The sequence below is a fragment of the Helicoverpa armigera genome, chromosome 1 (assembly GCF_030705265.1).
Source record: "Helicoverpa armigera isolate CAAS_96S chromosome 1, ASM3070526v1, whole genome shotgun sequence".
In the NCBI taxonomy this organism is placed as follows: Eukaryota; Metazoa; Arthropoda; class Insecta; order Lepidoptera; family Noctuidae; genus Helicoverpa; species Helicoverpa armigera.
Window position 1 is genome coordinate 5,540,920 of NC_087120.1, and position 27,796 is coordinate 5,568,715.

Below are 27,796 nucleotides of genomic sequence, written 5' to 3' on the forward strand. Positions count from 1 at the left end.
ACACCAAGCAGAACGTAAGTTCGTATAAACAAAGCACCCGTGTAATCACTTTGGTGTGGCATATAGTCTCGAGCTGCCGTTCGCGACGCACATCGCCTTCACCGCGAGAGCTTTTACTTAACCTTGTAAAAGGGTTAGAATCCATTTAATCCCTCTCATCACTTGATCCTACTCGAGTACAAAAAGCGATCAGACAGCATTAAAAGTTTACTTGCCGTTGTATATTATTAGGGAACGGTCGTCAACAATAGTCCTGTGATTCACCAAAAGCCTTCTCAGATTAAGGTTTCCAATTTGTTTTAGCTGTATAGGAATTCTGTTCCCCTCGTCCGAGCCTTTGTCATGCGGTTGCGTTATTGTGAATTTCGCCGTGAACGGAAAACCATGCAGTGTACTCTCCGTGCCTATTCATGGCGCTGCTGTACAAATACTGTATGGTTCCCGCGGAAATTATCTGATAAATACGCTTTACATTTTTTGTTGGCAGACTTTGTTTTACCACACGTTGTACCGAAGGCCTTTGTGTCAGCTATTTTGGGCAGAACAGAAGTTGCAAAACGTTTTTCTCTCAATTAACGTCGTAGACATGTGTCGATACAAAGGATGAACAATACTTTTAAAGTAAATAATAATTGTATTCAAAATGAAAGTCTCTTTACAAAATTGGTTACAAAGGTGCCTACTGTCGTATGATCTTTATTAAACTGTCTGCTGTGTTCGACATTCATGAAGAAATACAGAACATTACACAATATAATACGAGGTAGGTAATGTTAAGCCGCAAACAAAGCTACCAAATGTAATGAACGATAATATCAGTTTGTGGTTCGAACATAGATAAGTAGTTTAATGTATTAGCTAGATGTCAGCACAGTTACTGGTTTCAGTATCACAGTCCCGCACGCTGCATAATATATTTAATATCCATCAACGACTTAGTGAGCAGAATTTCGGAATTTAATGCATCAGCGGACCACAAAACGCAACTAACAATCTGACAACTAATGTCTGCATTTGTAGCCGCGGCACAATGCTGGCTAAATGATATAATTCAATATAATAGTTTCACTGGATTACGGCAAAACCTCATGAGAAGATCCAGTTGTATGTAATGTGCGATAGTAGTCAATTATTCCTCTACGACATAATGATATCATGCTACGGTATTAACTTCATATTTCGTCTTTTTTTTAAATATTTCAGAATAACAATTAAAGCAGTTCGTAAAACCGTTGTTTTATGTAACAAAAGGAAACAACGATTCATATATTTCAGCGAAAAGCAATTCATGTTCATAATCTTTAATTCCACGTCAACTTAATTCGGTTTCCAATACTCTTGAAATAAAAGCATCGCCGTTATCGTGAAAATACATCTGAAATTCGTGAGAGAGAGTTAAATAATATTCGGACTGTTTTTTCACTGACAGCCTTTAGTCAAGCAGATGCATGTTACCAATTAAAAATCCAATATCAATTATTTTGTACGAAATCGGTATTTTAACATTGTTCTCTGAATATAAATTTTAATAAAACACCGTATTTCGGTTAATGGTTGGAGTTGAAGAACATGGAAATTAAATTACGTCCATTAGCTGTGCAAAAGCCGCCAGCTTTACCGAGTGCCTATATCATATTTAACCATTAAAAAAAAGTAAAAATCACATTATTGTAACATAATAATTCGCAAATAAATCACCCAAAACTCACGAATCTTACCTATTTTTCGGTCTAAAACGCGCACGGCACTCCTATTTCCTCTTTTCCCGATGACCTAACAAGAACAGTGTCACCAAGATTCTGGTAACAAGTCTAACGTAGGAACCTCTCAATGGCCGGCCGAGTTTCAAGATGTAATCACTGCGAATGGTCCATTACTTATCTGTGGGCCTTTCAAGTTGGCTCCGCGCCAGTTTCCTTGGCACGTATGCTTATAATAATAATTTTGAGTAATTAGGACCTGGTAACGAGCTAGGGTTGTAGATAAGAGAGGTCTGTGATGTAGTGTTCTATGTATTGTTTAAATAGTGTTCTGTTTATAAATCATGATGGTTCTATTTTTAAAGCACATGGTTGTGAATTCATTTGTTTTATTACTGTCCATTCTAGTAGTATTTTCTTAACTGAGTTAGATATTATTATCATCATCCTCCGAGCCTTTTTCCCAACTATGTTGGGGTCGGCTTCCAGTCTAACCGGATGCAGCTGAGTACCAGTGCTTTACAAGGAGCGACTGGCCTATCTGACCCCCTCAACCCAGTTACCCGGGCAACCCGATACCCCTTGGTTAGACTGGTGTCAGACTTACTGGCTTCTGACTACCCGAAACGACTGTCAAGGATGTTCATTGACAGCCGGGACCTACAGTTTAACGTGCCATCCGAAACACAGTCGTTGGTGTCTAAGATATACTTAGAAAGTAAGTACATACAAACTTAGAAAAGTTGCATTGGTTCTTGCCTGACCTGGAATCGAACCCGCGCCCTCATACTTGAGAGGTTGGTTCTTTACCCACTAGGCCACCACGACCACTCCGATATTATTAGTCTTACTACAAAAACTTAAACATCTGTTTTACACTCTAAAAAAAATTGTGGCTGCAAAATGTACCATATGTCAACGTCATAATCTGACATTTTTTTAGACAAGTCTTAAACTGACGTTTAAAAGTTTTTGTAGTAAGACGATATAACGTAGTAACTATTATATAATCTGTGGTATAAGTTCTATTTATTATTTGTCACCCGTTCTAGCAATTTTGTAGCTGTATTTGCATGTAAAACATCAAAATAGTAATTGCATGAATTTTACAAAGTTAAACAACTAAACAGGACTTTTGAAAACTGTTGCATATTTTGAATTCTAAATATACAAAGTCAATGAGAAATACATAATTAACATTCACTCGAAACGTACGAAGACTGAATTTACAGCAAATTTTAAATTTAATTTGCGACACTAAAACAATCATAAAACGTTTACAGGTAGCTCATACTTTTTATTCAATTAATTAAATTGAATTGTGAATTTATTAATTGATTTCTGTATCTTTATTGTATTTTAACATCCTTGGGGATTTTGAGACGATCATAAAACGATTGTAAGTGAAAGTGTATATTTTTTAATACTCCATCATTGTTATTTCTTATTTAAAAAAAAAGTAATGAACTCCAATATTATAAAGGTTTTTTTTGTTTTACATGCTAAGGGTAGTTTGGTTTATTATTGCGAGATTCACCAATAAATGTGTACGTTTTCGAGCACAAAGGGTTACAATTTTGTGAACATTTCAGAAATGATCGCACGCAATTTGAATTTTTTCCAAAGACTTGCTGAGTAGTCAGAAAACTGATTGGACTTTTGTGTACGTCAAAGTGCACACTGCGTGGAAAACCTTGACTACTCGTATGTGGCTACTTATAAAACAATAGGAGATCAATTGTGTCACACGTTTAATCAGCGCTCCAATTACATCGGGTAAACATAAAACAAAACACTACATTTTGTCGAATTGATAACGTCAGTTTTTAAAGTTGTTCCAAACAGAAGTTGTGTTACCAGCCTTTACAAACATGCCGGGAGCCATTAGAACCTATTATGTTTATGTTATGTGAACTTTTTCCAAGCGGGCAACTCTCTAACTTTATTCTAAATTCAAAAGCATATCGAGCGGTAAAAAGTGGTGGGCGCAACCAACGGTCGTCAGTTGGCGGTTATAATCACCGAGCGTGAACACATACCACCTGTTATTGTGTTCAACCAATAACGAACTTAATCACGATGTTTGGACCCTTTACCTATGGCTTTAATCAGGTCGTTTTATTTTTAAATTGAGCTTTTTTAATTTTTTGATTTTAGAACACAAAAGCAAAGAGGTTCGGTCACTTATCATTGTTTGTCGTGTAATTGTCACCACATGTCTCTTGTACGTATAAAATATGTTGTCATACTTAAATGTATAAGGAGCTATATATATCCATTATATCGAGCAACTGAAAAAGCTTTTACTTATAACGCGCCTTCATCCGCCACAAACATGATTACCGAAATGTAATAAGCGCCGTCAAACCAACAATTGGCAAATACCGAAAAGGTTCTTTTACAATGTTCACAACCCTCGGTTACATTATGTAAGGCCGTAATCCTCGCTAACCGGACCGTGAATCATCCTAACCAACGATAAATTTAGGGAAAATTGCGCAACTAACGTTCCCCCACAAAAAAGAACTGAATTAAAGATTATTAAAGAAACTCCTTAAGTAAAGGGTTATATTTTTCTATATTCCGTTTACAATACCCTTCTGTATGTATCCCGTAAAGTTAGTTATGAGCTACTCCGGCTTTTGTTATAGAAACTTAATAAGGTTACCGATGAAATAAAGTTATGCAAGGCTATGTTTCCTTTGTGTTCGCCGCTGTAAGAAATACTTACATTATCTACTGAATTACGGCGTACTACACAAATATTAGCTATCTACTAAAACAACCGGTGTTCACTGAGTAAATTGAAACGTAAGTACTTTTGCCTTTCGAAAATCTAACTCACAAGAAAAGCTGGGAAACTTAAAACGGCAGGACATTAAGTAGGACTTTTTATGATGTCCTTTATGAGTCATTGCCTTAATATTTCAAACTTTAGTATTTTACGTAACTAGGCAAGTACCTACTAAATACACACTACCGCATATAACATGTATATGTATCGTGAAGATATTCAGTCTCCTTTCGTCCTATACACGGATTAACAAGGCGTCGGGTCCGTCTGTATGCCATTCACGAAGTACAGCGGCTGAGTAGGAGCGACAATGCCGACTCCATGGCTAGTTCATTACATGGTGGCCGCGCGCCCACAAATTGATATTGTCTTCGTTAGCAAACCCGCTTTGTCCATCCCTCCAAGCTTCCACTGAATGCAAACCACAAAGTGAATGGATCAAAGCCTGAAATTTACCTTAGATATCAACTAGCCGATGCAGTCCGCACTCCAACAATACTTTTAATTTGGGCCTAAAGCACCCCCCCCCCCTCTCCGAGCGCGGCTGCCTAATTTCCTCCCGTACATTTCCACTCGAAGCTTTTTCATTTCCGTCGGCGTCAACAAATGCAGCGAGATGTAATCGCACTATTTACAACGGACCTAATAATAGAATAGACCGCTATTTCAACAAATTCGCAGACACGTAAATACCTGAGTGTCTAGTTTCTCTAAACAAATCCCGGAATAAGTATTTTTATGGTCCAATTTGGTTGCGTGAAGCTCTCTTCAGAAGTGAGGGCGGTACCGTTAAAGAAATTCTGAGAAATCTTAGGCAACCGTAGGGTTGGCGTCGTAATGGAGCTATACCTTTTGCGTGTGATTACCCGAGCGGTACGCGTAATAATATTAAAATGTTATCATCGTACTATTTAGGGAGCAAATTGCTGTTCATGTATATCAGCAGCGTTTATGAAGTACGCAGTGGAGTTCTCGAGGCGGCCGAATTCATTAAGTAATTACTTGCCTGTCGAACTTGCCTAAACAATTTTCCTTGAAAACTTTCAGAGTAAGCTATATTTAGAAGAGATTTTAGAAAATATCAAACGAGAATATATGCATGTTTTCTGTATTATTAGCACCTTTATAGGTGTTGTTACAGAATAAGTAAGTGCAGTAGAAGTTTGCTTCATAACGTTTGCGTTCGCCGGCGGTTTGCGTATCTTCCACAATATTAATATGAGTTCAAATATCACTACGTAGCTTCGTTTGGCTTAAACTGAATATTAAAAAGTTTATATAAGATAAAGTAAATACTATTTATATTTTCTTTCTTATTTTTGATAGCAGTACTAGTTGAGAATGAATCGCTAAGTAACTGGCAATGATAAAATTCTTCTTTGATACACAATTTAAATTCTCATCCTAATCTCATTCTTGAGTAAAGATACCACCAATCTGTGCTGATATTCGAATAATATCTATAAGTGCTTACTCCACAAAGGATTAATTAAATATTTTCAATTATGTAATAGGTAGAATGATTCACCAACATTGGGTTTTCCATCGGTAGTGCTAATTAGGATTCGAGCTTTTGAAATTTTATAACCGAATTCCACAAGCAGTGGTATTCATATTTTGCGAATGATTGCATGGGAACTAAAGTGCATCGGTATGCTTCATATGTCGAAAATATTCATCGGTATTTTTAATATCAAATTATTAGGAAGCGCTTTTCTGTTGTGATATTCATTTGTTTTACGTTCGATGTTCCATTGTCCATTCACCAAGTTTCATTTACTGCGATTCGTAGTCTTTCCTTCCATCCTTTGTGTACTGTACTGAATGTAGCTCATTGAATTATTACCTAACCATCAGATCAAAGGTCGACATAGAACGCTTCCCCTTTTCTAAGTACTATTTGCTGTGGGCTGTGCCCATCAGTGCACATTACTGCTACTATATTTGATATTTCCACCTCATATTGCATTGTAGTATTATACTGTACATCATGGAATGCAATAAACGATATGAATATGAAAGGATTCTCGCTACACGCAGGCTGCAAATCCGCGCAATATACTGAAATTGTAATGTACTGAGACTTACCTCCTTCGACAGCTTGCTGATATGAGTTCGCTGCTCAGCAATCAAGGTCCTCATCTGCTGACCCTCGTACTTCATGCGACCAACTTCGCTATCCAACTTGTCAATGCGAGCTTCCTGAGTACGGGCCAACTGGGCCAGATCCGACGTTTCACTTAACGCTTGCTTTAACTGCGAAAGAATAAAAAATATGCTGAAAGAGAATACTGAATGACCGCCTTAATTATTAAAGGAGGCGTACAACGTTAACCGCATACGAGATGTGGAATCTTAATAAATAATAGTCTTTCTTATGTCTGAGGAAACTTCCTTTGACTGGAAGTATTTCTGACATAATGGACGGTGGGGTGGGAATCAATGGAGTTAATACAACTATATTAATATGGTTCAGAAATGAGGCTTTATGCTTTTATTACAATTTAGTGTAAATAGTATGATTGGTAAACTATTTCCCCGACGGACAAATGATGAGATTATTTAGTACTGTAGAATTCATGAATCCTCTCATCATAGAATAGAACATGGATTGAAACTAACAAGTTGTCTTTCTAACTCATAAATATTTTTTGTACCCTAAATTCTCCAAAACTACTGAACTGATGTTTTATTTTTAAATGTTGTTAAGCCACACTATGCTTGCGTGACTATATATTGCCCAGTTATGGAAGTAGTGTCCGAAACCACGACAAACAACTAATGTCCTGTACTGACCTCATTACGAATGATATGCAGTTGACGCAGTAGTACGGAGTTGTTGACACTCTCTTCCAGCTCACGCATCTCAACGCGGATCTCTTCCATGGAGCGCTTGGCCCATTGCAGGGTCGCCTTCTCATTCCGCTCGTGGTTGTTCGTCACGTGGATAGCAGCAGTTTTCCTGTTGAACAGGACTGGTTAGTAAATAAGGTAAGATGAGTAAATTGGTAGGACTTTACAGAGAAGTAGTCATATTTAAACGTCGGTGAAAAACTGTGCTAAGGCTGAAATTGCGCTTGAGCTGCCTAATATTCGATTTTAAGTTGTAAAAATGTATGCTCATTCTAAGGTGATAACAAAATAAATTCCTACTTTCGCAGCTCAATAAATCTTGGTTCACTTTTATATCTTAGTTCTTATGATGAAAAAAATAAATATTTTCAATAGTTATAATGTTTATACAAGCGTGTCTCATACAGCGTGCAGGATGCAGTGTTATGCAACAGCGCACAGGCATCGCCGTGTCTCCTGTCTGACCCTTCCGCTTCCACTAATGTCCCTAACTAATAATAATTATCTACACTACATCCCATATGGCAACCCTCTGTAAAATAATTAATTATTTAATCCGTTTGTAGAACAGGCTACTAAGGGTGCATTCAAACAGTGGGACTGGCTTCATGAGTTCCGTTTCTTAATTTAAAAACTATGCGGACGTCGGCCTCACACTTGTCTCTCTTTTCAAAACAAATATCGAATGAGAAAATTCTGAATCTTGTGCCAAAGTGGTTGAGTCATATAAATGTATGGAAACACGAACGTTCAGGTTTTTTGAAATAGCGAATTCCAGACGCAAGTCAGTAAAAATTAGCTTGAGTCGGGTGATTGATATTTTTCTTGTAAATACAACACACAAATATTATTCGTAAAGTCGTTCCGAATGTTTGTGGCCGCCCTAAGTTTAAGCCCTTTTCTACAAGGATATTCCACGTTACGCTCCTTGTCTTAAGCATAAAGGGGCGATTAGATTGGTTGAATCTAATCTTAAATATTCTCAAAGGGTTCGGTCAGGTTTTGTTAAGTCAGTTCAGTTCCTATAAGTTTATTTTCTAAACTTATGACGTAGGTAGTTAGTTGATATTATAATTCCTATTAAAATTAAAATTACCTGAAATTGATCAATAGTTTGTTCTGTATTTAACGTGAAATAACTGGCATTTGCATTTATTAATAGGTACCTACCTAGTTTTGATATAATGTTTGTGAATTAATCACGCGTCGACTGATTTAGACGAAATGTACACATTTATATGTACACTGAACGAGTAATATTTACAGGGTGGGAATAGGGTGGAACTGAAAAACTGATTTATTTTGAGAAAAGTACACGTTTTAGAAGATATTGTACATGATCTAGAATGTTTCGTGCCTGCAAAACTGCTGAAAATACTTACAAATGAAGTAAACCACTGAAGCTAAGCTGAGCAAAAAATATGATAACAAAACAGAAGATATATTTTGTTCCAGATATTATATTACACGTGAGCTCGCAGGGAACACTAATTGACAAATAAAAAGCTGACCTATTTAAAAAACGCCACAAAATTCCTTTATCAAATGTAGGTACATCTATATTAGTCAGTCCTGGTTCAAAGTTTTTACTTAGAACTGATATATCGAATTATCGATAGTTTATCAATAAAATATCCATATTTACTTAAAAGGTACCGTGCCGTTCAACAGTTAAATATTTATTTAGTGAAGATAACAAGTTACTTCCCAAATGTAAGCAAAGGTAGGTATTTTTATCTTGCCGTATCAAATACCGGAAATAATAATGTCAGGTGTTGTAGGTAGTTTATCGTTTGCACAACTACTTAACTAGGTACACGATTTAGGTTAATTTTGATTCATGTTGTTTACGAAATCAGCGTAGTGGACGTAGACAAATTATGTTTGCGGAATTGACGTTTGCAATACAATTTTGGTTCTAAAACCATTCAATTTATTGTGAGCTTTTTTCAAATTTACCGACGGAACAAATGATTATCGTAATTTAATATTTAAAAAAATATTAATGCTCATCAAAAGTTCGACTCTCTTCAAGCCAGGAAGTGATGTTAATTATCCTCAAAGATTGATACCAAACAAGCCAACAAAAGACTAACATAAGCGAATTCAATAAACGCAGCTAAAAATAGATTTTATGCTTCACACAGAGATAATTTTCTAGTACGTCCTACTTTTTTATTTCCTTCTATTAGCTATTAACCGTGCACGTGTAATCTCGTATGAAGGTAATATTAACTTTGATAGAAATATTGAAAATGATCTTAATTATCTAGCAGTTCAATTAATTTTGAAAAATAGACTAAAATGAGTTTTTAATAAAGTGTCCAGGAAATTACTGGTCCGTGTAAACAGTTCACAACGTATGTCTCCCTCTCCACGCCGCGCACTTGCAAGCCCTTTGAACATTCGACGTTGCTCTGAAACTACGCTTTGTTAAACTTGACACCCACTTGGCGTAATTTAATATTAGTGACACGCTCATTACGCAAATTAAATAATTAAGACACGCAGATGTGTCAAAAATAAACCGCGTAATCGCTGCGGTGCGCCCTACTTTACAGCCATGTGAGTTTCACTCATAAAAAGTAGTATGTTTCCAATTAACTTTGTCAGCTAGCACTCGTTAGCGCTTGCCTATGCCATAGAGTCGATTTGTTACTTTTGCAGACATTAAAACGGATTGTAGTACAGCAGTTTTTTATGGCGGTAATAATCTCGAAACGCGGGGGATAGAGAGCAGCATTTCGGAGGCATTATTAAAATTAACAATTTGGGGAGAGCGCTGAATTGCTTTTTTCAAAGAAGTTTAAATGTAAATTATATTTTATTGGACTTCGGTTTTCGGTAAGGGCGGGGCAAGGCGGTTTGAGGCACACCATGTGCCCTGGCCGTTTAATTTATACGATTCTTAAAATATCTAAGATTCTATAAAAAATGTAGTAGCTATTTATAGAATTTTAATATATTTTACATGTGGGCAAAAGGCACCGATTGTCTTACGAACCACCAATTCCCTTATTAATGTAACATCTGCCGGACTGCCACAACACGCGCCTATAAACCAAGTGAATACTCTATAATTACCGAAACTGCTTTTTTCTGCGTCGGTATACACACACAATCGGAGAAAGATTATACCTGGCGGCGGAAAAAAACTCAAAAACCTTTCATTGTAACGGCAGATGCAAGGATGCCATGTGCTCGTCAATGGTATTAGAAAAAAAACATGAATTCGAATATCACCCTTATAACAAAAGTGCGGGCGAACTCCTTGATAAGCATCGGGCATAAAAAAAGGTCTAAATTGAGCCTCCTCGGCGCATTTTGGCTCTTGTTTCAATGTAGTCCAGAGCCTCTTTTGGGTAAGTCAAAAACTATTGTCAGTTAGCCAAATGCCTTCGGAACAGAATGGCCGTCATTAGAAGTAGCACCTGCCCTCTTTAGACATTAGAAGTTGAATAATATCCTCCCTCGTCCACGAGGCCGAGTGTCCGGAACCCAGAGACCCGGCGATACTAAATTTTAATTTACGAAAAGAAAGGTAAGATCTTAAAATGATATCTATGTTCTATATTTACTCGAAATCCCGTAAACCCCATTAACTTTTGCAAATGTAAGTATAAAATAAAAGGGAATTTCTCGCTTTTAAAAGATCTACCGACCTCTAACTATTTCCCTAATTAACGGAGATAATTAGAGCTGAAAATGGTCACGAGATTTCTTCGCGAAGACAGGAAAAGTAGACTGTGTAGTTATTTCATTTAGGTCAGTTACAATTTATTTTGGAAGTTTTATATAGTAAGTAAGTACTATTCATTTAAATATAATGAAGAGTCCATATGAAATGTTGGAGGCTAAGAACATTCGCGATGGTATACCTATTTTTAGTTTTATCAAGTTTTTTTTTTCATGTAATGTTAGTGGCCATATTAGGCGGTGTGCGCACGCGTGGCCGGATGGGGGCTGGTAGCACACTAGTTCCGGCCGGGATATAAATAAACATCCCATCATCGCCAGATGTTCGCTTCACCCCCATGCCTGTTGCTGTGTAATACTAATAACTATATGGAACTGATTTTGAGTATTGAAAGGAAATTATTGTTTGTAACTTCAACATATGTGTGAGTATACATGCAGGTTGTATGTAAAGTATTAGGTGCGCTAGTACCCATTTAAATCGGTTCTATAGTTTTCAAAGCACGATAGACAGACTGAGAGAAGAGTTTTTATAAGTTAAGCTTTTAGCCATCTTCATCAAAATTCACACGTAACATAACCAAATCTTATCATTCATTACATTACGTAGGAACGTGTCAAAAAACGTTTTAAGCACACATTTGCGCGAGTAAGTGTAACCATATTTCTCAAACAATTCCGAGGGGCTGAATTCCGAAACAAACCGTCCCATGTATAAATATCTCATTACATGTATTTGTAAAAGAAAAAGCTTATACGTATGTATACTCAAACTTGTTCATTCCCTTTTACGAGCAAAAAGGGGCTGATATAAATATACAGCAACCATAACTAGCTCTAAAATGTTACGTTAGCTTTCCTGAAGCGACGTTCAAATAAAAGCAAGGACCTAGAGTACAAATCTTTTTATACTTTCACATGTAAATTCGGAGAATGAGTGCCTAGTAAAGTTGAGACATGGATCGTAAGCGCGACAAGAAAACGTCCTTCTTACATATATATTAAATATTTTTAGGTTGTACGAGGAAATAAACGCACGTGCCGTTTGAACCTGCCAGGATTACTATAAGGAAAAACTGGATATATGTGTTCGAACATGATAACAGAATGTATGGCGCTTTTTGTTCATGTCAGTTTCGTAAGCTTCGCTGAAGTACGATCTCACAAAAATGTTACTCGATTATGTCAGACATATTGCAATTAGAGTTCCTACCTACCTGCCTACCTCGATTTCGGTATTCCGTGTCAACTTTCGTCAAAAGACCGAAACCCTGCTTTTAATTTGTCTATTCATGAAAAGAGGATAAATAAAGCCTTGTACAGAAATATAAAATTTCTTCGAATTGACTTTGTATTTGAGAAGTCAAAAGAGAAGACTTGAAAAGACGGATGAATTGGCGTCAAAATGGTTCCAATGACGGCACGTTTACAGAATTACCTAAGTACGCGGAACCAATTGCCAATAAAATTTACTGAACGAATTTTATTCATGTACTAGCTGTTCTCCACGATTCTACTTGGGAAGGGAACTACTTCCCGCATCTGGAGAAAAAAATAACCTAAGTTGTTGTTACACTAGCTATCTACTTACATGTGAAACTCCCGTCAGTCGGTCTAGCCATCCAAGAGATTTAAAAATTGTTTTGATATGTGTAGTACTAGTACCCACATGCACTTACTTTAAGCTGGTATTTTAATATTACAAACAGGCACTCCAATTTTATGTAAGTTCTTCGTCTTCGGGGAACTACTTCCCGTATTAGAATAAGATATAGACTATGACACTCAAAAAGAATGTGGCTTTAAATTGATAAACATTTTTTCAAAATCTGTTCAGAAAGAGCGTACGAAGTCAATGTTCACAGTCTATACCTATTTACAGGCAATAATATAAGTAGATTTGGATCTACCCACAGATAATTAGCATCAAGTCATTTAAGCCTATATATTCCATAGCACAAAGTAACCAACGCAGTCGAAACTCAATGTGTATTTGTAGTCAGCTTACTTGAACTAATTAATAGACAATTATCGACCAATCATGTATTAATAGGCACACACTGGGTATGTAACCAATCAATTTGGATAAAGTAATTGGGATCAGTAGTAATTACCTTGTAGGAGTCAGTTAGAACTAATTAGAGGTAGTGTGAGTTACGTGAACAGGCAGAATGTGTTAATATTTCCTACTAGCTGAGCCAGTCTCACACCAGTCTTATCAAGGGTATTGGGTTGCCCGGGTCACTGAGTTGAGTAAGTCAGATAGGCAGTCATCCTTATCATCCTCCGAGCGTTTTATCCCAACTAGGTACGTTGGGGTCGGCTTCAGTCTAAGTCAGGCAGTCGCTCCTTGTAAAACACTGATACTCAGCTGCATCTGGTTGTGCTGAAAGCTGACACCAATATGACGATTTCCTATTAGCTGTACAATGGAATCTCGAAATGAGAATCGGATAACGTAGCCTGCTGTGGGATAATGTAGTTTCCCAACATTGACAGAATTGTCCAAATCGATTCAGTAGTTCGGTCTAAACAAAGAAACAAAAAAATCCTCTTTATTATATTAGTAAAGTATATTTTTTAAGAATAATTAGCGGTATATAATTTTAAAGTCAAAGGATAAAATAATCTTTACTGTTATTATTAAAAAGGCAAGTGTATCAAGAAATTGAAAAGAGTAAAAAACGTGTAATAAGTCGGCTGAAGGTTGAAAATAAGCTCGCTGTCTTGCGGTGACGTAGGTATATTGAAAATAAATTAATACTGCAGATAGGTCATACAATCTAGGCGTTAACTGATATACTACTTTCTAGAGGTATAGATATATCCTATTTATACATACATATTATAAATGCCAAAACTCGTATGTAAGTCTGTGCGCAAATCAGTTAATCTAACACCAAAAAACGATTGCATTAATTTAAATCGGCAGTAATATAGCTTACATCAGAATACCACATAAGCCTAGTACTTATCCATGTGCAAGAAGTAGTTAGCAAGTGAGCGAGCGTAACCTCGTGCATGTGTTAGTGAGCTAATAAAATACATGTTTATACGAACATATTGATATCTGACATGTGCTTAATTAAGCATTCGGCAAACTATGGCCCTTAATAACGTATTCATCTCACAAACGCATTAATTATACAATAACAATTACAATATCTCTACTATTAACTCAATACTAAGACGATTAAACTAAAGGCTGTTGCTGTTCTCCATGTAAAAATAAACTGAGACTTAATAAAAATCGATGAGCAAAACTGATATCTACAGCTGGCTACGTTGAATTTCAAGTATGCAAACGGGTACCTTTGCAGTTCCCAGATGCACACTCATCTGGCACACGAGATGGCGCATTCTACCTATAGCTACACTTGTATACAACATCGAATTTAAACCTTAATTCAAAGACGCAAAGCTTAAATTAATCTGCGATAAACACCCGCGATCAACAGCCACCACTACTCACTAGTCGCAGGTGCTTTTCATAGATAGAGTTTAATTTACTGCCAATTACACGTAACCAACATATGGTGTACCAATCTCTTACCATTCGTAGACATAGTAAAAAATATGTAAGAAAGAATATATTAACATCGCCCAAAAGCTATTACGAAGGGGATGTAAGACGTTTATTTGGGAAGTGGCAACTCGAAAAATGTCCTGTCACATTAGTAACCGAGCGAGTAAATAAGATGCATTGCGGGCACGTTACAAACGGCTTTCGACATTCATAATTTGCGTTAAAGCAAGATTTATGAAAAATGTGTTAAAAAATGGCCGCGTTTTAAGGGGTCTACACACCAAAGCCGCTGACCCGGCGGCACAGCCCGGCGGCACGACTGCCGCGGCATGTGGTGTTCTAGTAATTTTCAAATACTCTATGAAAGCCGGCGGCATGATTGTACAAAATACGGCCGGCGGGTTGGGCCGCCGGGCTGTGCCGCCGGCATCAGCGGCTTTGGTGTGTAGACACCTTAACAAACAGACACCCTTTTTGATCGTCAAAAGTATGCTGCTTTGAGTGCGATATGAGAGCTCGTGTTAATTCCATCAGAGAGGAAATAAATGCTAGAAGCACGATGTAAATGTGAGTGTCGCGACTACCACGATATTCAATCATGGCATTTGACGTTATTTTAATAATAATGCTAAAATGTATTTTTAGCCACGAGTTGGGTCATGACCCTAAGTTAACTCGAGACGTAATCAATTTATCATTTTCCTCAAAATCTTGACATTTCTTCATATTCAATTAAACTTCAGAAATCGAAACTTATTTCCCAATCAAAATTGTGAAGTAACATCTAGAATAAGAATTGAATTCGTTGCTAAGTGCGCAACCTATTGAGCTTCTTTCTATCCTTATTTTCAGTCGCGTCTCAAGAAAGAAATAAAAACGACGATGTCTTTTATAAATCACCCAAGAGACGAGCAAAGAGGAATAATCGTGTCGATCAGATGGCCTGGTTCGCGTCGAGAGGCTCTTGCTTGGCGGCGATCTCGAAGCACTCCTGCGTTTACAAGTTTTATATTATGACACGTCTTGCAGGACTTCAAAGTGTCGGGCGTGAGCTATTACCACTTGTGGGCACGCCGCCGCCTTGCAACCGCGACACCTATTTTGTACACGACATTAGCACGCCCTCGAGCCTTCGAGCCCTCGACACATTTACCGCCCCGCTAACGCAAATTTTAATTTTGTTTTTCTAAAGGCACTCGATTGCTGTGTCCGTTCCAGTAATTCGAAAAATACATCCCGATATAGATCTGATTTTATAATGTAATAAGCCCTCAATTCTATACATGACATGTGTCGGCTAGCGAGTGCCAACGAATTATTTATCAGGATATTCTCAATGAATTCGGTATTTCGATGGGGCGAAGTTGTGATACATTATTTAGTTCGCCATTATTATATCCACGCATGCAGCCATAAAGAACAATCACTTTGTGAAAACCCCAAAACACCTTCTCTAGGGCCATTGTGAATTCCCTTTCTGCCGTAAAAATAACTCTTGACCCATTTTCGATTCAAGAGCTTAACAAGTTTGAGATTATTTGGTTGTTTTGGTAAAATACTAACGAACTCATCCCCAATCATTTCATTATATAAACCTTTTGTTTTGGCCAATAATATTCAGTGTACGTTATCTCAAGCAATCTTCCGTAGACGAGTACTGTTGCTAGCCTTTAAAAATCCAATTACATTTGGATTAATCGTTTCGCAAGTACACCGTCGTACGTAACGCGAGCATTGCTCGGCGAGATATTTACGTGACGGGTAGCCACCCGCTCCACGGCTCCAATTTATATCATCCCTCGTTCGAAGCGTTAAGGAGACAAACACAATTATTTATTTATTACAAGAAGGATCGTGGGAGTGGGGGAATTACTCGACATGACTTGCTTTTATTATGAATAAGGCGATGTCACGTTGTATCAGCTATTTGTATCGGGCCGCATAGACCACCTGCGCGGACGCGACGCACACTTTTGTTGCACGTTCCAAGTATTTGTCAAATCTGCAATTTGTCTTTTGTAACTGGAGATCGGACTGACGGCTGAGAAGCCCCCTTATAAAACCCGAGAATGTGGGTGAGAGAACAGGAAATAGGCCAATAGAAAATGATCGAAAGGTACTCAAGAAAAAGGTTCGAATACTTAAATTGTAAAATTGGTTCAACGTTGAGTTAAAGATGATTCACCCTTTTAATGGCTTATTTTATTTAATGATTTCTTTTCATGTTTAATAAAATCAAAGGCCAATATACTCCATTATTTAGATCTGTGACTTTGGGATGATATGATTGCATGAGGTCGATGTAATTGCATCAGGTCGCTGACTCGTATCCAAATTAGAAGATTGGGTGGTAGACTGAGGATCTGTGACTAAATTAACAGCAAGAAGGTAATTTGATCACTAATAGCTATCTTTGAGTGTCTGCCAGCTTTCAATCAGGAAGTACCTATTAGTGCTGTACTCCTTGGATTATTTCAGTTGATAAATATAATGAGTTGTGAAGATGCCTAAATGTCTATTTCTTCTGTCTCATTATTCATTTCTCCTGTCCGATTTATCGAAGACATAGGTACCTAGCAAAACATACCTAAAACTGCACCTGAGTAATTGATAGACTAGCTCCGAAAATCTAGGTGGTGGTTACTTAGATATTTTTTAAGCCATACTTTACAATGCTAGGAGTCGAACCTAGTACGTCATACATAAAGTAGCCTAAACCAAAACCGAAGATATGATTTCAAAATTAAAAGAAGTTAAAGCACCCCATAGGTCCCCAGCCAATAATAAAAGTGAAGACGGTCAAGTAATCCCGCGCGAACTTCACCGGCTGTAAAGACTGCCTGCCTCATTGCCATACATTTTTTATAAACTCGGTTAATACAAGAAGACTTTTACTACCTGCACCCCAACAATTTCAACGTTTATCAATAATTTTATTGAATTGCGAGATACATTCATAAAAGGTTTGACTACCAACCAAAAGAGAATATCAGGAGTGCTCATAAATAATGCATAATGTATGGAGGACCCAATCATCGGCGATAACCGAAATCGTAAAGACGTTACATTGTGGGATGTTTAAATCTATTGCGGAGACCCTTTTGTCAGGTGCCGGTACATTATACGAGCCCATAATATGTTCTAAGGTGTTTCCGCATGCATGAATTTTCATTAGAAATACACCACTCCATTTTAAGGGTAGGGAATTATAAAGATACCCTTTTGTAAGGATAGAGCTTCGAACTTTAAAGTAAGAGCCGGAATACATTACCCTATATTTTAATTATTAAATTAAATAACTGAGCAGGAAAATCATATTTTAATACTGTAAAATAGAATTAGGCAGTATATTTCACATGGAAAAAACTTTCGAAGTGCGCCCCGGCAATTAAATGAAGTCGCAATGGACACAAAAAATAAATTCGCACAGCATTGTGCAAAAGTTAAGCTGTACAATTTTCATAAATTTTCTGCAAGTAGCAAAGCGCGGGAAACTGCCGCGTCGACTCGGAAATATAACTTGAAAACCGCCGTCAACAAACTTGAATATTTGAGGCGCTTCATCAATTTATTGAATAATAAAAACTTCAAGAAAGTAGGAAGCACGGCGAGTAAATCCCATAATCCAATTCGCTACAATCGGACCTTTAAGGCGTAATCAAATAAAAATAAATTTTCTACTTACTTGAGTTCTTCGATCTCGTTTTTCATCTGAGTTATTTCAGACTTGTGCAGAGTTTTGAAGAGGGAGATTTGCTCCACGACCGCGTGCAGGTCATCCATCGCCTCGATATGTGCCGCGGTCACAAACAAAATGCCCGAAAGAGTCAGTAAAACACAGTTGAAGCACTTCATGTTCACGCGCTCGTAAGTTGTGAGTGCGAATAATCGCAAAAGGGACGTCTGCCTCGGCCGGAGTTCGAGACAGGAATGAGCCCGCGCCGCCACCGCTCCTCCGTATATACGTCGTCAGGGTATGAAGACGCAGATGCGTTCAACAGTTGTCCAGACGCCCACAGCCTACGTTCACAGCCTGTTTTTCAGATATCTTACCTAATCATACATTAAAGATATTTTTTCTCGAGCAATCTGTTCATAAATAGTCGAGCGACAAGTGAGCTTTTTTTTTTAATGAAGCCAAATGATAAGCTTTCCTGATTTAGCTGGCACAGTAGAATGCTGAATACTTATCGGTGTACATTGCAAATTACAAAAAAAATGCTCCAATTAACAAAGTTTATGCGACTTGTGACGCAAGCATTGTGACAAAAAATAAAAAATGCTAGGTACTCTCCGACCATTTTGAATCCTAAAATTACGTCCAGAGTATATTCTAACCAAACCACGTTCAGCTGTGTGATTTTATCGAAGCGGCGAAACTTGTCATGAAGTCAATTTCGGGAGCTGCCCTCTCATTAAGAGTGGAATGGCAGCATCCAGCTAACTTATCCAAAGCTTCAAATAGCAAATTGAGATAGCATTTGGAGGAAATGCAAACTATTCTTAAAGCTAAATCGAGTTGGATATCAATAAATAATACAGTTTTCGATTGCGGGTAGAAAAATTAGAGTTTCGGAACTAACAAATGGTCGCTTTTATTAGACTTCTGAAGCTGTGAAGCCTTTTATAGTCAGTCCGGAATCGAGATTTAAACAAATCGGATCGAAACGATACCTATTATTGTGTCTCCAAACTTATTGCATTTTACAAAACAATACTGCTCTAATATATTATATTTATTTATTTATTACAGAAAATAAGTCTAGATTGTGCTAAGCATCTTCCCTGTCTAAACACGCATCAATATTCATAACATTTTTGCAATAGGTACACACATAAAAATATATTTATATACCTACATTTATTTTAAAAGAAGAACCCAGCTGTCATGGCAGTCCTTACGGGTAGTCAGAAGCCAGAAGGTAAGTTTGACAACCAGTCTTACCAAGAGGTATTGGGTTGCCCGGGTAGCTGGGTTGAGGAGGTCAGAAAGGCAGTCGCTACTTAACTGCATCCGATATCCGAGACTGGAAGCCGACCACAACATACTTAGTTGGGAAAAGGATCGGAAGATGATGATGATATTTCAAAATTTCAATTTCCTGTTAGGTGACCTACATAGGCCGTTAACATCTTTAAACCTCGAATACGTATGTTAATACAAATAAAATGAAAGTTCTTTAAAAGGAAATCCAATTCTTTGAGAATTCTCTCTTGCATCCAATATGCAGTATTGGTTTAGAAATAAATCATATGTCGATAGGGATGACAGAACTGTATTTGTAATAAAGCTGCAATCACTGTGAGATATGAAATAGTCTCCCGATATCTTATAGAGTATACTGTAGACTTTTTAGTCGGCCGATAGTTGGTTTGGGCTCATAAATTAGTATGAAGATGAATGGTACATACGTAACAACGGTCAGGTATTGCGAAACAAGTTTTTTAATAACCAACAACATCAGGTATTTGTCCGGTACCAGAAAGACTAAGAACTTTGATTGACAGAATTTTCCAAAAAAAATATTTTTTTCTCACCACTGGGCCAACAGTCGGCCAACTGCTTAGTGTTTAGTCTACCTATAGTGAGCGGGTACTCCGCCCTTAACCTGATTTTATATTGCTGTAGAACTCTCCTTTGAATCGTTTGTAATTGTTTTGGTTTCAATTTTTTATGTGGTGAAAAACTATTCCATTTACGGCTTCGGTATTATGGTTTTTATTATTGCATGCATGCTATCACCATTGTCATATTTTTTTTATCAACAGATTTTATAGAAGGATTTATTTCGTGCATACCACAATAAGCGCTAACATCACATAGAAATGGCAGACTGAAGCGGTTATGTGTTTTCTAGCACCATTACTTGGCGTACATCTAAAAGTTCATCGTCATCTGCCCAGTCTTTTCCAAAAAATGTTGGAGTCGACAGCTAATCATACCATACTTACATAAAGCTCTACACTTACAAAATGTTACTTGGCTACGCAACTAATTAGAAGTTACAGTTTCGTAACATACTCCTTAAACTCCAATATCATAAAAGCTAACAAATAAAACCTAATTAATACATATCCTCTGATTATCTGGCTATCAATTTAGTACCTACATAGACTTTTTATCCGGGTTCGGAAAGAAATTCCTTCGGGACCCGGGTGAAGTCGCAGCATTAGCTAGTACCACATAAAGATTTTCACATACTATACACTAAATGATACATTCACTAACTACAAACCGATTTTTGATTCCCGCATAAAGACTTCATTTACGTGAATAACATAATGTGATGCACCCATTTATAGTCATTTCAACGTTTAATGTTGAATGGCTATTCAGCAATTTGATATGAAGCCAATCAAACTGGCCATTTTAACAGTTGATTTCCCACGACATGTGCTCTTCGGCCACCTGGCTGGTTTAATACGTGGTTGCAGGGTATGGTTACAAATTCCTCGAAAGTATAGCTAAATACTTTGAGCACCATATTAACGTGAGAGCTTAATTTATGATAAGATCACAGGGTTTTGGTAAACAATCAGTTTTTTAACTTAAAAAATAAATATTAAACTAGGCATTTTTTTGGATGGTCAAAGTTACAATAGCTGAAAAAAAAGTTCTAAAAATACTTTCCTTGACTTATAGAACAACTACTTATACTCATGTCTAGTTGCTGAAAACAACATATTTATTAGTAAAACTAGCTCGCAACTAGTAGGAAGAACTTCACACACCAGGATAAAAAGTTGGTATCATAATCATAGGTACTTAGCCTGCGTCTATGAATGGGCTATCTAAGTATCTAAACTGAAGTAAATTTTCAAATCGAGCTAGTACTTCCCGAGATTAGCGCGATCAAACGAACTCTTCAGCTTCATAATATTAGTGCAAACATCTTCTATTTAATTAACGAACAGTGTCAAGTAAGACTATATTTAACCACAATTTGCTTCTGGTAATTAGGTAATTTACTTTGAGTTGCTCATTATAGTTGCTGATTTCCCTTTGTTTACTGTTAAATTATATTAATTAACGGTAGCTCATTTAAGGAACTTGATAGTCTTGTGTTGTCAGATATGGATATCGCACGGGAAATACGGATTGACCGAGTACGTTTACTGTGCATAGTTTCTTACAAGTTGCGAGTACGTAAGTTATTGTAAATTGATTAAACATGAGTATAAAACAATACAACTATGTGTGTATAATTCCTATATATCGCCACACACGTCGCCTGTCTAAATAAAATGCCTTATCAGCGCTTGACGTTTCCCTATCGAATATCACAAAAGTTGAGCTACACTTGTGTACGCAAATGTAGGTAAGCGTGCATTTATCTCGGGGCGACTAGACCACTACTCGCACTCCCAAGCTTACGTATAAAAACAATGTGCCAGTACATTTAGGTATAAACACAAGTATGACCACCCGCTATTGTAAGATAAAACAACTATATATGTATCATGCCCAGTAAGTATCAGACTCCCTTGAATTGAAGAAGGTGATTAATTATCAAATGTATTGACTTGCAACAATTATCAAATAATAATAGAATAATGTTAAGAGATACTTTAATTTCAAATGCCCTTTCACAATTTTTCCAACGAGGAAACTCGCTATAAAGAAACGTTTCAAAAGTTGTAATAATCGCATCCTAGTTTATTTATAAGCGACTAACAGTTAAGGAGAAAATCTTGCGAGTTAGTTCGATTCTCACGTCATGCTTGAGCTTTTAATGATGTACCATTTGACGTTACGACTGTAAAAGTGAGTGCAAGTTAACAACACAACATCGCGTGCTCGAGTATCGACTACTTATCGAGTTATTGTAGCGATTGGTTCCTTCTTATTCTGAAACAAACTGTCAATTTATATTATTCTCTTCAATCGGACAGAATTGTAGAAGACCTCTATAAATATGTTCGACTGCACCGAGAGTTCGAGATGTTAAGAAAGACTGGCTGTCAAGAGCAATTCTGCTGGCTGACCGACCAATCCGATTGTAAATTTAGATAGAACCTTTGTATCTCAAGACTGAGGAGATGTACTTTTCAGTCTGCAAGGTAGATTAGATTTGTAATATGAACGAACATAGATTTTCATCTGAAACAATTTATACGGACAAACAAAGAAAACGCTAATAAGTACACGATTGCTTGGAATAACTTTATAGATTTATTTCTTGATAAATTATAACGGGCTATCGTATCAAAACTACTGAACTCCTGTAAATAATTTGGTACAATTACTCAAGAGGCTGAAAGCTTATAAGTTAATTAAACCGCGGAAAGCAGCTAGTTTTCAGATAGTATATCGCAAAAACAAACTTATAAACAAACAAGCACTGATTTTATAGTGTATCAACTATCCTCCATTAGCCATTATGCATATGTAACTTTATACAAAAAAGTACAAAATAATCTGCGTTCAATATGATCAAAACAAGCTATATCGGTACTGAATACAGGCTCGCTAGCTGAAGTGTGTAAATTAGCCTCGTGCCGACGGAAGTGCGCAATGCAATGTAGCAAACTTACTTTAATGATTCTCTTCAGCTTCATTGAGTATGTAGGACTTGAGAAATGTCACCTTATAGAAATAGTTGTTAATTGTTCTGCTAGAAGTGTAAACGTGTGATGTTGAAGTACCTGTAGGAGTTAATAATAATCTAGTTATTTTTTTATCTTGAAGGGATAATACCTCCCTTCCTGGATTGTTTTAGCGAGATTCCGGTTTCATCAAAATCCATCCAGTAGACTTTGGGTCTTTGGGACTTTGGTCTAGATGGACTTTGCGTGAAAAAGGAACAAAGATACTTATTTTGTCCACACATCTATAGACCAATGCAATTTTTAATTAGTTAAGCACTTCATTATTGTACTAATATTTTGATACATTTCCATACGTAGATACAAATCCATAAAACTTTCGCGTATCCTACTTATATTATAAAGGTGAAAGTTTGTGAGAATGTATGGACGTATGTTTGTTATTATTTCACGCAAAAACGACTGGACCGATTTGGTTAAATTTTGGTCAGCAGATAGGTGATAACCTGGATTAATACATATGCTACTTTTTATCAACATACCACGCGGGCGTAGCTGTGAGTGGAAGCTAGTATAATAATAACTGAAGGGTAGTATTTACCCGCTCGAAGCCGGGTATCTTCACTAGCTTCTTATATAAGGAAAATAGATACATACTGCGCTACCTCAGACATCATAACTGACACACTTAACTAGCGAATCCATAAGTGCGTATTAATTTATTCAGCTGTATAAGTTACTTCCATATATAGAGTTATCAATCATCACTTATTTGCGTAGAAATAGGCAATCAGTGCCCTATGGGCCTTTAAGCTACGCATAAGTAAGTATTAACGACCGAAAAATAAAACTCTTCCCTTTATAAAAAAAAACATTGGTTTTCATTTTTATTCCGGCAATCTTTGATATTCAGGACTCGAAAAGCACTTTTCAATTGCACCATTTTTTTCTAATATTCGTCAATTAGATTTTTTAATATTGTTATAATATGAAAGAACATTATTTCTAAGTGCAACCCTACTATCAGAGTTCAAACGTGCATAGAAACTCTATTCGTATGAAAAGACGATGCGTGAAGAAGGCAGCTTCCACGAAACTTGCACCAAGTTAAGTCACCATCGAACTTCAGCATACACACGATAACTATTGAACCGATAAAAATAGCTGCAGAAATATACACAAAATGCTTTGTCACCGTCCAGGGTCTACACAAGTTTTAAGTCGGCTTTAGTTTTCTGTATACGACACATAACGTGTACGGGAATATTTTCATTTTATTTTCAACCAGCCGTTTTCCCGCGGTTTCACCCGCGCCCCGTGGGAACTACGGCAAGTAAAGGGATAAAATATAGCCTATGTTACTCGGAAAGAGTGCAACTTTCTAACGGTGAAAGAATTGTTCAAATCGGTTCAGTAGTTTCGGAGCCTTAAACAAACAAACAGACAAAAAAAATCCTCTTTATCATATTGGTATAGATTTTGTTAAAGTGATGACGCAACGTTTCTGTGGTATATTCGAGACCTGTAAAAGCATAGCTGTGGTTGCGTTGAAAAACATCGATGTTTTTGTACCAACACACACTGGTGTACCGTTGCAGTGTTGTTTCGAAATAATTGGTGAATATTTTTGGCGGATTTCAGACAGGACTGCCAACACATATGAAATATGCTTTTGTGTATTTCTTTCGATTATTTTGGAATGTGGATTATTTTTGTCTGTTTGCTGTTTCACCAAAAATCGGATTGACGTGATTTTTTTATGGAGAATAAAATCCTGAGCATTAATATTTCCACAGCATTGGATAACGGTGGGATGTAGCGGGGTGTCAGTCACTAAGTTGACCAAAGTAAGCTTACAAATAAAAAATTACAATCTCGAATTTAAAATAATTTCAAAATTATAAGTTACATAATTTGTATCGCTTATCGATGGTGTAAAAAAAAATATACTCCTGAAACTATTTTTCACGTTCAAAAAGCTAACAAAAGTTTTTATGTAAATCCGGAAAGCTGTTTCAAAAATATGCGATCAAATATATATGATACATCGCAACAGGTAAGTATGTATAAGGTACACCTACATGTTAAATCTGAATCAATTAAATCTGTTAAACCAACAAGTGGAAGGCTTTAGGGAACATCAAAGGAGCTCATTTCAGACTTGTAACTTGTAATATTGGCGTATGATACGAGGTCCCGAATACACGTGCTGTACCAAGGTCTTGGAAGCTTGAACGATTTAATTTCCTTGTCATATTTTAAGTATGCCTATTTTATTCCTGTAAGCAGTCATTGCGGTGACATTTGACAGCTAATAGTGTATTGAGAACACTGTAAAATGATAGTCGGCCAATAATTTAATATAAGTAGCTATTCAATGAGATTTAAAGAGAGGTATCTTCTTAATATTGCTAGTATATGTTTACCCTTTTAACAAAAAATATCAGTTACTCGTTTACACCTTTGCCTATCCTTTAGCTAAAAATTGCAATCGTTCAACAGCCGGGTACCTAAGTAACTTGCAATGGCATTATACCTTAATCAATTGCTTACAGAATTGCCAAACACAGATCTTTACCATGTGCAGAGAGAACTACAAGCAATTGGAACTAAATGTACCAAACAATATAGCGATACGAGTATCTGTAAAATGTTAGTCGGCCAATAGTTTTTATGGACTTGTCGCACTGTGGCCCGTGCTAATTCACCTGTTCCGAGGTCACTTTCCGCGCTCAACGCTCTCTTGGACGGTACAGATTGTGATATTTTTGCCGATGGATGGAAGAAAATCTTGTCTGTGTGTCTGAAGTACTGTGAGAAGTCAGTGTGTTAGAGATGTCCTTAATTAGTGTAATTGGCCTGCGGCCGTTCTAATTAAGTAAATAAATAAATAAATAAATAAATAAATAAATAAATAAATAAATAAATAAATAAATAAATAAATAAATAAATAAATAAATAAATAAATAAATAAATAAATAAATAAATAAATAAATAAATAAATAAATAAATAAATAAATAAATAAATAAATAAATAAATAAATAAATAAATAAATAAATAAATAAATAAATAAATAAATAAATAAGTAAATAAATAAATAAATAAATAAATAAATCAATAAATAAATAAATAAATAAAATAAATAAATGGATTCAGAAATTGGTATGATAGTGCGCTGAAAACCTTGATTGACTGAAAACTTTGATGGAGTCAAGAATTTGTTTAACCCTCTGCAGCTGAGGTGGTAGTCCCACAGACACCGCAAAATACAAAATCAAGTTTTTTAACGTCATTTTTCAAATTCATGCGCCAGCTCTTCGAGTACCTTCCTATAAAGGGCTCGTGCGTCGGTCAGTGTACGGGGGGCGGTCAAAGTGAGCTTACTTTAGCGTGGAGGAAGGAAAGTGTCCACGGGACTATCACGTCAGCGTCAAGGTAAGTTTCCACGAGACTACCACCTCAGTCAAATGGTTATATCTTCATAGTGTCTCCTAAACTACCACGTCAGTAAACTAGTTTAAATGACTCATTATTTCGTGTTATTTTCCAATTTTCATAAAATATTACATTAATACTTTAATTACTAATCAATTAACTTGAATACCAAGCTAACTGGTGTTGAGTACCTAACAAGTTTTTAGATGGACATCTCAAGCAACAACCCTAAACCAGGTTCTGCTCGTAAAAGAACATCGGCTGGAACTCTCCAGAGTCATGAAGGGGAAATATTGAACTAACTGTAACAGGAAAGTGACGATGCCTTTAGTGTTAGGTATTGATGATAAAGATGAAGATCCAATTTTCGAGCCTGAAACCGAACTCGATGAAGATGACGCCATTTCACGTGAAGAAGAGTTTTAGGCTTGGATGGGGGGTCCCTTCATCTCCAGTAGTTCGATTTGTTCCACTAAGTGACAAAACATTTTGTTATATTTTTCCAACTTAAATAAAAAGACAAACTAAGTATCGTTGCTGTGATTGTTCGAAGCCAATTTGCCTTTAGTTCTCTAAACCACTGTGTGATAATTGCCAAAAAAAGGTGTGACTTTGAATCACTCTAGTTTATAATTTGACCAACGAATGTATCTCATTTTTCCAACACTGATTCATATTATTGTGAACTTTTAAAATATGTAATGTAAAATTTGAAAAAGTTGATTTTGTTACTATTTTTAGTTCATAAATGATTAAGTAGAATTTTTCAGACTGATTTGACATATGTAAATAAAAGTTGTTTAATTTTGAAAGTACATTTTGTTTTTTTTATTCCAAGTTAATTTAACATTTAAAATAGGCTATAAATCTAATAAATATCAATAAGTTAGCTGTATAGTTAAATTTTACAAAAATATTTGCAGTTGAAGTGGTGTCTCGTGTACTACCACCTCAGTTGAATTGTAAAAATTTGACCACGTCAGTTGCAGAGGGTTAAAAAAATGTTTACCAATTGAAGCCAACATAGTTGAGAAAGGCTCAGGAGATAATAATGTTTTCCAATCATCAAGTGTAGGTGTTTAGTCGGCAGTGTGCGGTTTCATCTGTTAGTGAATTGAGGAGCTAGGCTACTGGAACTAAGTAAGTTGTATTCGATGTTAGAAAACTTTTGTGGCTTGAAGTAGTTAATTGAAGTAACATTCTTTTGAAAGTACTTGAATGAACACGAGCTATTCTGAATTATG

General features: G+C 36.5%; 1 protein-coding gene across 1 annotated transcript in view; it reads right to left on the minus strand.

The window, feature by feature from the left end:
• LOC110375770 (protein scabrous) overlaps positions 1–18,513 on the minus strand; it is a 31,449-nt gene extending 12,936 nt beyond the window's left edge. Inside the window, exons 1-3 of the mRNA XM_021334016.3 lie at positions 18,255–18,513; positions 7,291–7,456; positions 6,583–6,750 (exon numbers count right to left, since the gene is read on the minus strand). Coding sequence (XP_021189691.3) covers positions 6,583–6,750; positions 7,291–7,456; positions 18,255–18,424 — 504 coding nt within the window. The 5' untranslated portion in view covers positions 18,425–18,513. The remainder of the gene's footprint in view (positions 1–6,582; positions 6,751–7,290; positions 7,457–18,254) is intronic.
• Positions 18,514–27,796: the final 9,283 nt, after the last annotated feature.